This window comes from Orbicella franksi, chromosome 2, assembly GCF_964199315.1.
Source record: "Orbicella franksi chromosome 2, jaOrbFran1.1, whole genome shotgun sequence".
NCBI lineage: Eukaryota > Metazoa > Cnidaria > Anthozoa > Scleractinia > Merulinidae > Orbicella > Orbicella franksi.
In genome coordinates this window covers 18,938,694-18,952,605 of record NC_138146.1, presented here as the reverse complement: position 1 = coordinate 18,952,605, position 13,912 = coordinate 18,938,694, and the positions used below count along the sequence as shown (strand labels likewise).

The following is a 13,912-nucleotide window of genomic DNA, read 5'->3' as shown; positions in this document are numbered from 1 at the left end:
CTCAATATCCAATTAATTCGTGTTCTGTGTTACTCTCCAATCGGCAACAAAACTCTACAACATCGTTTGTTTCACGTAAGGCAAACCATCTAAATTGAGTGCAATAAACTCAGCAATCATCCCACCTTATTACAGTAATAAAGACATACAGATTATAATCTTAGCAAATCAATTATGGACATCGTCCACATGGCCAAAGTCGACCTTAGAAGCCCGGTGACGTCACTGCTGCGAGGCGATTTCCTTTAGTTTACGTCGCAGCCTTCTGCGGCGAGAGCCACTGCAAAGAAACTGACAAACAACCCTTAAGATGCATGTTTGCCGAAGGGAAATTCTTCGAGGTATTTTGTACAGGTTTGAGATTTTTCGGCTATAGGTAGCACTCCGAGAGGCTGGAAGGAAGTGCAGATTGTCACCTTTTTAGATTTCAGTAAGAGAAGCCGCCCGGAGGCCCTCATAGGTGCGCTTTCCGAGATATCATTTCTAGTCACTGAAAGGAATGTAAACTGTCATATTAACCAAGCTTATTCAAGAACGTTCAAAGGAAAATTCAGGGCTAATTTTTCCTCTTACGGAATGTTGGCCGCGACACGCGCGCATAGATGATAGCACTTTTCGATAAGACAAAAAAGAGGATATTGGTTTTCTTTGGCTTTTTGTTTACACAGTTTAATGAGCTGTAACACAGCAATGATGTGGGATTCTGTAACTTGTTTGGTTCACATTGTATATTAGCCAATAATTTGGACATTTTATTATCTGCTTTAATTTACTCTAACCATTATCTCACTGTACATAATCCTCCATCTCGTATTTCACTTTAGTGGCAGGTTAACTGCATTTCACGCTTTTAAATTGTTTTGTTACAAATGTTAATCGACCTAAATCCGTCAAAATCTAAAACTGTACGACAAAAGTGGCAGGCAATGAATGAAATAACAGCTTTGTAGCTTTTGTTGCCTGCAGGAAAAACAAACTCGCAAACTCTAAATAGCTGAATAATCAAGCTAAGAAAAATCTTTTGATATCGCTCGGTCATCTAATCTTCCAAACATCCGCTTCTTTTTTCAAGTTGTTAACTGAAATAAGTCGGCCGCTTTCAGGGACTTTTATTGACATATTGTTCTTTTAGCCCAATAACAGACGAGACTTAATCGATAGGTTATCCACACGAGCCCTTCATGTCGCCGCTGCTGCCTCTAATGGGCTTGAAAGAATTTACTCTGAACTCGCGTTTTAACACCCGCGTCCCTTTGATCGCTGTGGTCCGCAAATCGCTGGCACAAGAGACTTGCGTCTAATACCCATGTCATCGAGCCTCTCTCGACCGCAGTGCATAACAATTCAACATTTAAAATTTAATTAAGGCGTAAAAAGCTTAGATTGACACCTAGAAAGGTCAAACCCAGCGGCCGACGATAGAAGATTTGATAAGCATCTTAATTACATTTACAGTTAATTGTTCTTAGCAAGTACAGGGGCACACCTTATTAATGGGCAAGATTTGTGTCTCCGTCGTTTATACATGTGCAATCTGACTTCGTTTTGTTTTTTTGAATCGTCCTAGATAGACCACTGGCTCGGTTCCTTCCTTCGCTGAGAAGGAGTGGGTTACACTTGTCGTACATTTCCGTTAACACTTCCTAATTGTTCTTTGCGGCCAATCTCGCTGATTTCCCACCGTACCAAAGGCGCGCAATTCACCGGTATACGTAACGGGTGTGTGATCGTGACGCATCATGATAAAAGGGTTCTCCGCGGCACGCCACTGCCATTCAGTTCAGTGCAGTATGGCTTTCGGGTTGAATCTCCTGCGAGCGTTAACTCTCCTCGCGCTTCAGTAAGTATTCACAGCTGGTTGTTGTAGCACTTCAAGGCTTTGAAAAGAAGAGCGATTTTAAGCTTCCTTTGAAGACGAGATCGATTAAGATTAGAATTTAGCGCCTAGTCAAATGAATAATGGCGCCTTCCTGAAGTAGCATCAACAATTTTTCACTTGGTTAAGTAATAAACAGCGGTTGCTGTACTTTAACAATCTAGCAAATCCTTTATTGACGTCATGTTTCTTGTTTCAGCTTGTTATTGCCAGATGGTCTCGCTCAGGAAAGCAGTTTTAATCATCAGGTAAGCCAGGTAAAGGAAACTAATAAAAAATTTTAGATGCATTTGCATTTTCTCTCACGTATTTTCAAACTTATTAAGTATATCGTTCCTTCTTCTTTCGTCTTCCCAGAAACCGGAAGAAAAGAGAGTATTCGACTACTTTTACAAGGACCAGAAGATGAAAAGCGACACAAAAAGTTTACCTTTCCGCAGATTCATTCAGTTGTATTCGAGAAATAGTGGCCGCCATGTTAGGATCAAGGCAGACAGAAGCGTAGACGCCATCGGTGAAGACGGAGATAAATACGGTACCAGTTCGAAAACTGCTATGTTATTGTGTAATTATATTGTAAAAACTTGTTTACACTGGAGTTTATTACTTATCTGTCGCCTTTCCTTATGCTTATTGTAAAAACGGTGTCTTAATCTTCTGTTCGGAAACTTGACAGCTTTTTACGGCAGTCACACGCTTCCCAAATCGCTTGCAGTACACTGAGCTCCTTTTCCTCTGCGTGAAAAGGTCTAATCAGTTTTTTTCGCTTGATTTGTTTTGCAAAGCATTGTTCGAAATTAACGTTAATTTCCTTTCGCTAAGTAGTTTTTAGCATAATTTGTCTTCTTTGTGATATTCCAAGTTAGTTGATTTAGCTTTTTTTCTGTTTGCCATGAGCGTGAACTCATCGCAAAGACAGTTAAATGGTTTTCCTTTTTGTTTAGTTCGACCACAAGAATGTTTTGTTCTCCCTTTCTTTCTTAATTTGAGGTTAGGTTTACGTGAGTGAACGCTGCGAAAATCACAGCAAACGACTGTTTGTCCATGGTTTCGGAAAACGGCGAAATTTTTCGCATTCTTTTCTGTAATTCAAGTTATCGCATACGTACAAGGTTAATTGTTGCTATTATTAGAACGAAGGCAGGTTCTTTGAAAGGAAGCACAAATTAAGAATTGGATATTTTTAAACTCTAGCAAACTTTTATTTTCTTAGGAGTATTCGTGCTCGCTTCAAACAAAGTAACTGTGTATGTTCATTGACCTGCCTGTGAGTAAGTAACCCCTTTCGACAGTACCTGCTAAAAAATTCAAGGGTTCCAATATTGTTTGACGAGACATTATTTGATTGTCAACCTATGGGTGCTCTGTTTACACAAATCTGAAAGCAGAAGGATTCAAAGAATTTTTCAATGACGGTGCCGGACAGTTTGCAAAGGAAGTTTCTCTCCGTGTGTCTAGCTTATTGGAAATGAGGTGGTTAATCGACCTCTTTAGAATGAGTCTTTAGTTAACAGACTTACGCCTCGCTGCGGTTGGTTCATTGTTACCTTTCGAGAACCCGTTTTCAAATACTTAATCCTCTTTGCGTTAATTGCATGAAAGAGATTTCGGGACAGGCAACAAAGAGCTACTCCACACGAGGCTGTTTTATAGTTATCTTCACTGCATGAAGCAAACTTGTGTCTGCGCCGACAAGTAATTAAAACAAATATAGAAGTTTTGCCTCGGCACAAAATTGACCCCTTTACCCAGATACACGACAACATTTGAACACATTCAAAAGTCGCGAATTTATCGACTGTAACATTCTAATTCCAACCTTTCATCGATAAAGTAAACAACAAAGAAAAACTTGACGGAGCGGATTTGCGTAGCTGCCATTTTTGAGACCGCTTTTATTGATTTTGTTTTGTTGTGGGACAAGGGGGCGAAACCACAGAAACCTGCAGCTGGCTGCGTGCTTGGTGCGAGCTCTGTAACACTGGAAGTCGATGTTATCCTGTTTTTAAATGTTGGGGTAACAGCGTCTCACTGTGTAAAATCTACGTGTTTCAACATCGACAAGTCCATGTCTACTTCTTTTCAACACACGGGTCAACACACCCGCTGACTAGGAATAAAGCTACTTCAGAGTAGTTGAGTTTTGTTCACTGATATAACCATGCTTGCGTTTATGCTGACGAGAACTCGACTCGTTATTACAGACAGTGATTTTCGGAGAAGCTCCGTCTTTGTTTAATGAAAGCCCACATATTTCCTGTAACATACGGAAACTGCTTTAATATGCACCATTATCACCATTGATTTATGCTCTGATTTCTTGGACAGAGCAGAAATGTATCTCCTATTTGTATAATATTTATATAATATATCGTCAATTTTGAAAGCAGGTCTCCCTTAAGTTGTGCGTGTAAAGTAGCCGCACTAACAAAACTTGAAGAGGCGATAAAACATGAGTGACAGATTCATTCGCAGCAGGCCTATGAACAAACGTGGTTTTTGCCAGCGCGTTCTGATCCTATTCATTTGTTTTATTACAGCAAAGTTGGTGATCGAATCAGTAAGTTTTGGGCGAGTTCGCATCCGCGGCTCAGCGACTAACTATTATCTCTGTGTGGACAAGAGAGGAAGGCTGAGAGGGAGGGTAAGTTTGAAACCTTTCTTAGGATCTAAAATGCAAAAATCACACATTTTTCTTCGCACTAGGCTTTCAACAAACGATCCAATGAGAATATCGACTCAGTAATTGTTGGCAAGAGTTCTTAATGTCATGTTTGTTCAGGACGTTTTTGGAACCGGAACTTCCCTATAATGGCTATTCTAATTATGTGATTAAATCTATTTTCGTTTTATGTTTTGAAAACACTGTCACATCGTGAGCAAAAACAAAAGAATCACCCCTCAAAGAGAAGGTGTCTTTGTCAACTCTGATGTAAGTCAGCTCAAGGACTGAACTGCATTTTCATTCATGACAACTCAGTCGATTCTTACTTACGCACCGACGTAGCTACTCTCGAGAAAAACTGTGACAACCTTTTCATTTATAAGTTGTTTTGGATTAAAAAGTGATTTAAATCGAAGGAAACAAGATTCATCGGTAGTATTTCCCACCATAGTTTCCTTCCTCCATGCGCAAGTCCAAGTCTTTCAAAACGTGAAAATTACTCCAAGTTCTAAACTACCGTAGTTCGGTATTGCGTTGGCGGCCGCGCGTAGCCACTTCATTTGTTAAATTGCTCTTCTTTGTAGGACTTACTTCAGCTAGTGTCAGACAGTCTTTCGATGATAGACTGACGTTCGAACTTTTGAGCGGACTCAAGACTGTTTAGAAGCCTGTAAACTAGTAGTTGCGGACGTAAGTCGCTTTCACTGTGACGAATGCAAAAGGAATGCCATGCATGTCGGGATGGTGTACGCCTATGTAATGTGTGCACGTTAATTTGGGGAATGCCGTCTCTCCAACACCTTTACCGGTTCCTCTCTTTCTGCCATAAATGAAGCCTTATGACGCACGTGAGGTGAACGTTCGCAAAGCAACGTTTTGTCCCGAAGAAAGTAATTAGGCCGAGGTAACCCCTGCCCCGCAATTTGTCGTCAACGTGACATTTTTCACCAACTCATTTTCCACATGACGACGCCCCGATTTATTTTAAAGTAATTGAAGGATCTATTGAAAATGTAATTAGGGTCGCGTCTGTAAAGTACTTTTCGCAGAAAATGGAGCCAGCATTTAATTAATACGACTCTTGCAAGAGTTAATTTGTTGAAACTTAAGCGGAAAATAGGCAGTTTTGAGACCTTCGTGAAAGAAATTACGACATTAAATTAAAGCAATGACGGCAGTTAGAAGCAGCGAGATCGCCTGGAAAATATCGTCACCATCTTAGAATAACAAGCATAAAAGCAAATGTAGTAGCGAGTGTTAAGGTTGAATGAACTAGTGAACCAATTGTCCAACCCTAATTCCAACATGTTCTAAAGCCGACATTTACCGATTTACCTAAAGCACAGAGGTTTCACTCTGAGAATCATTAGTAACTGAAAAAGAAATCTAAAAAATCTTCGTACTGCTGACAAATTCCTACACTGTCTTTTGCAAATTAAAGCATTTCAAGTTTTTTTCTCAACAGCAGCCTCATGTTTGAACTTGGTCAGCTTTTATACTTGTTATCATTGTATCTTAAACTGAAATTTTATGATTTATTCGCCTTCACTAGTAATTCACCAGAGGCCCAGGACAGGTAGGTAGATAGATTCTGCCGCCATTCTAACCATAACGTGATTACACAGACATTCTTTTTGCAGTTTCTTGGCTCAGAATTACGAAGCATTGAAAATCATCTTTGAGAAGGAGGAATTATTTTCATCTACCTGTCCGGGCCTGTAAGTCTGAACACCGAATTCGTGCTCCGAAATACACAAACACAACACGACACAGACGAAATCAGTTTGAAATCACGCCCGTTTGCCCACATAAACAGCGTGAAGTTGGGGCAACCTTAACGGGAGATAAAACCAGTGCATTCAAACAAGCCAACAGTTCTACACAATAGGCAGAAAGCACCGCCCGGAAAGTTCAAACGGCTCAATTTAGGTACCGCAAAATCTCCGCTGTACACTGAGTTAATCTTTTTAATGTCTCTTATGATGCCGATTTCCTTTTACTTTTAAGCGTGGGAGGTGTTTACCATGCGTGATAGTTTGCTAAAGGAAATAACACAATTTTGAATCAGCATTAATAGCAGCATTTGTCGCCTGTAACTAGTAACGCGCATTTTTAACAGAGTGATGGAATTCTGGCTGGTTGGCCAAAGGAATTGAAAAATTATTTTCGCAAAACTACCAGCTTTTAGCTGTCAGTAGACAAATCAACGGCTCTTTTGGCGGGTTATGCTATTCTTTGATGTAGCCATGGTTACTGAAAGAAAAACAAATACACAAATTCCAACATACTACTTTTGAAAATACTAAGTGATGTCCGACACACAGCTCAGTCAAGGCTCGAGTTTGACTATTATTTGCCCTGTTTTGTGGCGGTCGCATCTTTCTTGGAGTGGAGCCTGTTGCAGTACAATGCTGCGCTGTTGCCGTCTAGCAATTGAACTTGTCCTGTTATGATAAGACATACAAATGAATACCCAGAATCATCGCCGTATCAAACAGCAATTGTAATATCGCTGAGAAGAGCGGTCAAAATGATCGCAAATCCATCATACTGCCTAGGAGCGAAATGTTTTATTCTTTTGCAGATATTTAAGACAGGATTAACCACATATATTCTATAAATGTTTTATCTTTTTAATTTCTAAATAAACTGCTATTTTTAAGTTTGGTTTACGAAGAAAATTGCGTGATCACGATACGTCCTTTCTGGGAGGTGCAGTGTTCTAATCGTCAATGCATCAAACTCTACTGACAAGAATTTACGTTGTGCGAGCCACTTTACATGTCACTGTCCTCGTTTTGTTTCTCCACCTGCAGAAACCTGTGTGTAGACGGCTCCTATTTCTTTTGCTTTACACTTTAAGCAAAGGAAATAGGGGCCTTCTGCTCCAAGACTACACCTGCAGTTGTTTAAATGGGCCGCCAAATTTATTTGGGACGTCACACCCAAGGAGAGTACAATACGCTTCCGCGCCCCCAAAATGGTAGCTGCAGCTCTCTGGGCCCCTTGGCATGTGAACGCATCTTACCACGTAGCAGAGTTTCAGTGATTTAACGCAGAACGACCATTTATTTGACTGAATGGTATTATCAAAGCATTAACATTGATATATCCTTTAACAGGCGCGGGGTAAGTGGAAGGATAACTGCTTTTTCACGGATCGCGTCGCTGAAAACGCTTATACAGAATTCAGCTCCGTCAAATACAACGACAGCCTCGTGGCCTTTACCAGAAAAGGGAGACCAAGGCAGGTGCGGAAGACAGAGAAATCCGGGGGAGTCAAGGCTGTGCAGTTCATAGAACGAGCATCAAACATCAGGCTTTACAGAGCACGAAAGTACAAGATCAACAGGAGAAAGGGAGGCACCACAATCGAACTTTACCGAAAAACGCAACCTTCTGAGAAGATCACTGTGTCGTTTAAGACCTGGAAAGAATTCAAGCGGTGGCGCAAGTTGAGAAAGAGAATAGATGCCTCTAAGACGAACTCTTCAAAGACCACAGCTTCGCCGAGAAATACAACCACAACAGAGTTAAGTAGCACCCCTACGAAAGCTGTTAAGACACTATAGATAGAATACTGAAAATAAGTTAAGAAACTAAGAAAGATCAACATCCAATCTTCAATGTTAGCAGTACGTCATCCAACAAGCACTCATTCTGGTGATGGTTTTTTTTGTTTGTTTGTTTCACTTGAAGTGTTAGAAGTAGGATCTAAAATAAGGTCCTGAGGCCCAGGAAAAACGTCGAACTTCACATGAGACTAAGCTCAGTTTAGTTCGTCTCATGGGAAGTTGGACGTTTGATCTGGACCTGCGAGTAATCAGGAAACAGTGCAATGGTGAACTGGGACGTCATTTCACGCTCCGATTGAAAAGCATAAACTCCAAAGGATCATCATAAAAATAGTTTCAAGAACACTAAGGAGAAATTTGATGTTCATCTCAGGGTTGAGGTCCTTTTGACCACATTTTTTTTAACTTTACCATCAGCAGACCCTTTTCATAGATGACTGACGTTTGAGAATAAAAATGAGCTTAGTCAGGCTATTTTTATTACTTAAAAAAATGTTGGCGACAAAGAATAAAAGTAACCTTTTTTTTTCTTAAACACAGTAAATCAACTTAGTAGTTGAATGGTTTAATGCTAGCAGGTGTACTTTTTTGCTTTCTTTGGCCTACCACAGAAACGTCTTGAATTTTTTTCGAGCTTCCATTCAAATCAGTGAAAAATCAATCTGGCAAGTTTTTGGTCTGGGCGAAATCTTGAAAGATTACATTTGTAAATTAGTATTTACACCTAAATATAGAGTAAATACACCTAAGACTTTACACCTAAAATTTCGTGCGCTGTAATTAACACCATAAATAACACTATTAACTATAACTATGTAAAAAATTGTAATTGTTAAAACTTGGATAACCATAAATTCTAGCTTTTTAAACAAAGCATAAGGTAGGCATATTTTAATGCCTTTATAAATTAATTGGGACCACTTTGCTTTACTTGGTGCATTTATTTTTTTAAATTTTAATTGCGCGTCTCATTTTCATAAGTAAGAGCCGAAAAAAGTCAGCATTTCTGAAGGTTTGTGCAACATTAACGTGATCTTTTAAGTACCACATATATAAACTGAATATCGAAAAAGGACAGATATATGAGAGCGTATATATTTATTTATTTATTTCTCGTGTTAGGAAATAATCTTTACGGAATTTTATTTGTCTTTCACGCACTCATTCAAGAAGATAGGTTACTCAACACGAGTCCTATGAAAAAAAAAGCTATGAAGTTTAGAAACTTTTATCTCTTAAATATAGATGTAGAAATGCATGGCGAGGGAAAGGGGAGGGTGAGGAATGTTAGGCTCAAGAAAATGTTGAATTAGCGATATCATTTTAGGAATAGTTGTATTATTATCTTATGTCCGAAAAATGAACCTAATATATTGTGGGCGCATTTTGATCATCAGAACACTTTAGAAAACACCCCTCCAGGTCTTTTAAGACGTCTGAAACGTAACTTCACTTTCTCAGAACTTCAGCCAACCAGTAAGAGAGAGGTTCTAGAAGTCTTAAAAGGGATTGCGTTCAATGCCCAACCACAGTCTTCCTAAGCTCGGTGTCGAGTTGTTTGTAACTATCATGACAAGAGTTCTTCTATTCGTATTATGAAAATATATAATTTCCAGTACACTGCAAAGCTTTACGTTGGTTACGACCACAAAATAACTCAAGAGTTCTGTTAACATGACGCCATGGAAGTTGCATTTTTTGAAGTAAAAACAAAACGAACTTAAACGCAATAGACAGCCGCAAGTACCCACGAACTGGCGGACAGCTTCAAAACATATTTTACATAAGGTACTACCGTTTTAGAGATTTGTTGAGCAGTAGCGCACTTGAGTCATAGTTAATAAAGGGAAAAGGTTATAAAACCTGGCGAAGTTCTTTGTTCTATGTTTTTGTTGGCTATTTTGGGGGTTGACCCTGCACAAAACCTGGCAAAATACAAAAGGTGGTTACGTGTGCTCACACAACTAACCAATAGAAGCATTTCGATTATGTAATTCATGCATAGTCTATGAGCTTAAAACAAAAGATGTCAAGGACCTTCCAACATAAATCTTAGCCTGTTTGTTTACTTCTTTGATGTTTACTGGACTTCTTAACTATTTCCCTCTAGTAACTATGCTTGAGCAAAGATGATCTGTTAGGACTGAGTCCACTTCTCCATGTTAGCCCGTGTAAAAATAAAAATGTTAATATAATGTAAAAATAGCTTTTTAGCCGATTGCCCAGAAGAGAACGCTTAAAATAAAAAGACATAATACCTGGCTTTTGTGTAACTAACTTCTTACGGTCACCACCTTAAAAGAAAGGAATGATAATCAATTCACTGTAATCACGCTCTACAGACATACGAAACTTGTACTACACCTACTGAGCGCTGTTTTGCGCAAAGTCACCAACAGAATGGACTCCAGACAAGGCTCATTAGCGAGGCTTTTCGTGGTCAAGAGAATTTTACACTTAAGGTTATCACTCACAGAGCGATTCCCTTCTTCACGTCCTGAAGAATTTCACGGACAAAAAATACTTTTCATCGGATTACATAGTGATTATGAATGTACAGCCTGCTTCGCAGTAGGTGCAAAATTCAAATAACGTCATGGGCGGACGTGTGAGGAGTACCCTGAGTACTCTTCTCATACAGGCCGGAACCATATTAGCCGCTCCCTATACACACAGCAAACATACAATTGCAAAATGGATCTTAACCTCTCAACATTGGGTTTCACATTCCAAAGGAGAAAAGAGAGCGAGGCACATTGATTTCATTGTACAAAACCTCACTTCCAAGGTCCACATCTGGTTTTATTTTGACATTCACCATGGTCAGTGGCTTTATCTGAATGGAGAGAAAAGAGATTCGATCAATCCATAATCACTTATAAATTTGTATTACATAGAACAGTCTGATTTACCACAATCTACATCAACTATATTAAATTTTGCACAACACTGAGTGGCTACATTTTTTTATTAGACCAAAACGAAAATAATAACAACCAACTGACCAAATATACTGTCCCTTATACACAAAACTTAACTTTTTAATATATGCCCACTACCCAAACTATATTATCTTACAGTCAACCCCTATTTTACATACTCTCATGTTGCATACACAGCTTAAACAAACCTATATAGCTAATCCCTTTAAATAACACCACCACATTTACAACTAAAATATTTGTTTTTCTGTTAGAGAAAATTTATCACCCCACCCTAAGCACTCATACAAACCCCTAAATTATTTGTACCATTATGATACCCTTCATCAAACCTCCAAAAGTTAGTGCACTATTTTACACTCAGGTTTTCTAAAAATTTTTTTTTTGCTTTGTGTGCTGCCTTGTGGTTGACGTGGCTGCACTGCAGTTTGTTGGTCCCTCAACGTTTGCACACCGATTAACTTTTCAATTTTTCATTTATTTTTATTTTAGTTTTTTATTTTTATTTATTTATTTTGTGTGCAACCTTGTGGTTGACGTGGCTGTATTGCAGTTTGTTGGTCCCTCAACATTTGCACACCGATTAACACTTAATAAACCATTTTTATTTATTTTATTTATTATCATTTTTTTTTTTGTACTACCTTGTGGTTGACATGGCTGCATTGCAGTTTGTTGGTCCCTCAATGTTAGTGCAGAATTTAGCAACTAATCTTTCAATCTTATTTTAAATGATTTTTGTCTACAATCCCCCACCTCCTAGCCCCAACAATACACTGTACTTTTAATTTCAACCAACATCTATCCTGTTTGCCCTTTTTCCAAACCTTACACAACCTATAAGGAACCTTTTTGCCCTTTTCCCAGCCTAATACAAACCCCAAGGAACCTTTCTACCCTTTCCCCAAACCTAACAAACCTAACATAGCCCTAAGGAACCTTTTTGCCCCAATCCCGAAACCTTACACAAACCCTAAGGAACCTTTTAGCCCCTTTCCCGAAACCTAACAAAAACCGTAAGGAACCTTTTTGCCATTTACCTAAACCTGACACAAACCCTAGGGAAAATTTTTTTTTGCCCTTTTCCCGAAACCTAACACAAACTTTAAGGAACCTTTTTGCCCTTTACCTAAATCTAACACAAACCCTAAGGAACCTTTTTGCCCTTTACCTAAACCTAAAACAAACCGTAAGAAAATTTTTTGCTCTTTTCCCAAAGCTATATTACCTAACATAATCCTAAGGAATCTTTTTGCCCCTTTCGCAAAACCTAACACAAACCCTAAAGAGCCTTTTAGTCCCTTTCCCGAAACCTAACACAAGCTCTAAGGAACCCTTCTGCCCTTTACCTAAACCTAACACAAACCCTAAGGAACTTTGTTTGCCCTTTTCCCAAAACTAACACAAACCCTAAGAAACCTTTTTACCCTTTCCCCAACCTTACACAAACCCAATAAATTTTTTTTACCCTTTTCTTAAACTCAAAACTAACCCAAAAAACTTTTTTGCCCTTTTTCCCAAACCTAAAACTAACCCCAAGAAATCCCAAGAAACCTTTTTACTCCTTTCCCAAACCCGAACCTAACCTAAAGGAACCTATTTCCCCTTGCTTTTCATATCATACCATCTCACACTTATGGTTGCTTTCGGTTAACCTATTAACATTTCCTTATTTCATTTCATTTCATTTACTTCTTTTAATCTGTAATTGAGCTGGAGAGTGCTGTGTTACAGAGATCACTCGCTCAATTTAACCATTAATATTAACATTTCATTTTCTTAAATTTTTTTTATTGTTATACACACAACATCCCTTATTCCCCACTGATTTCTTATCAGTGGAGTGGGAACCCTATTTTACGGATTCCATTTTCAACACCTATAATGCCACAAAGGTTGCTAGTTTTACTACTGATAAATAAATATACTAAAACGTTCTCATACAGGCCGGAACCATATTAGCCGCTCTCTATATTCTCCTCCTGCACAGCAAACAGACAATTCTGCGACGCTAACATTACCAGTATGGATAGAATATTACAACTCTTGTCCAGCTTTTTAAATATCTCTGTTAACACATAACTTTAAAATATAGCTGCTGTATATCCGCTACTGGAGCTGCCCGAGAATTAGGGTCTTTTTTATAGATAAAATGGTTGAAAGTTATATAGCACGTATGTGCGGGATGTTATGTTGCTGGAGCAATCAGCGCCCTTCTCAGTTGTAAATATTTTCGCTTTTTCATGCTATATTCTAAACCAAATAAAAGATGGAGATCTTATGTTTTCTAAAAAAAGATGCACTTTTTAGGTCTAGAAAAACTGCTGAACGCACTTACGTTGCGCTCGCGCGTCCACTATGGCGATTTTTTCCGTACACCTTTGAGCACGTATTATTTTCGAAGAGAACATGGAACACCATCTTCTTTCTGATAAGTAACCAAAAAAATACTAAAACACTCGATATCGAACCAAAGGAATGCTGGAATAGCAACTGGTGTTGCTTGAATAGTATATGAGCGGACCAGGAGCGGACTGGTGTTCAAACTAGACTGTTACAGGCGAGTCGTATCAGAGAGAAAAAGGGTGAGGGAGAGGGGCTCTGAACTTTAGAAGCTAGAAGCTTGCAATTTGAAAAAACAAAAAGAAGATAACTGGGAGGTACATTTTCCACAGACATCACATCATCAAAGGATAATAGGTTTCTGCGTGATATCTTTCTCTCCACCCCACTCAAAAAGAGTGAACCAGTTCCCAGAAGTTATCGGATAAAAACCTTTCACCTCCAAACAAAAACGCATTTTGATGAAAGGAAAAAAAGAAACAGAACTGAAGAAGTGACCTGGTGCCAGGTG

The 13,912-nt window shown here is 38.9% G+C and overlaps 1 protein-coding gene across 1 annotated transcript; it reads left to right on the top strand.

Annotated features, from left to right (window-relative positions):
• Positions 1-1,333: 1,333 nt before the first annotated feature.
• LOC145468553 (uncharacterized) lies at positions 1,334-8,612 on the top strand. The gene is made up of 5 exons (XM_081452296.1): positions 1,334-1,840; positions 2,076-2,133; positions 2,234-2,411; positions 4,417-4,520; positions 7,664-8,612. The coding sequence occupies exons 1-5, from the start codon at positions 1,740-1,742 to the stop codon at positions 8,111-8,113; spliced, it is 891 nt and encodes a 296-aa protein (XP_081308422.1). The 5' UTR covers positions 1,334-1,739; the 3' UTR covers positions 8,114-8,612.
• The last annotated feature ends 5,300 nt before the right edge of the window (positions 8,613-13,912 follow it).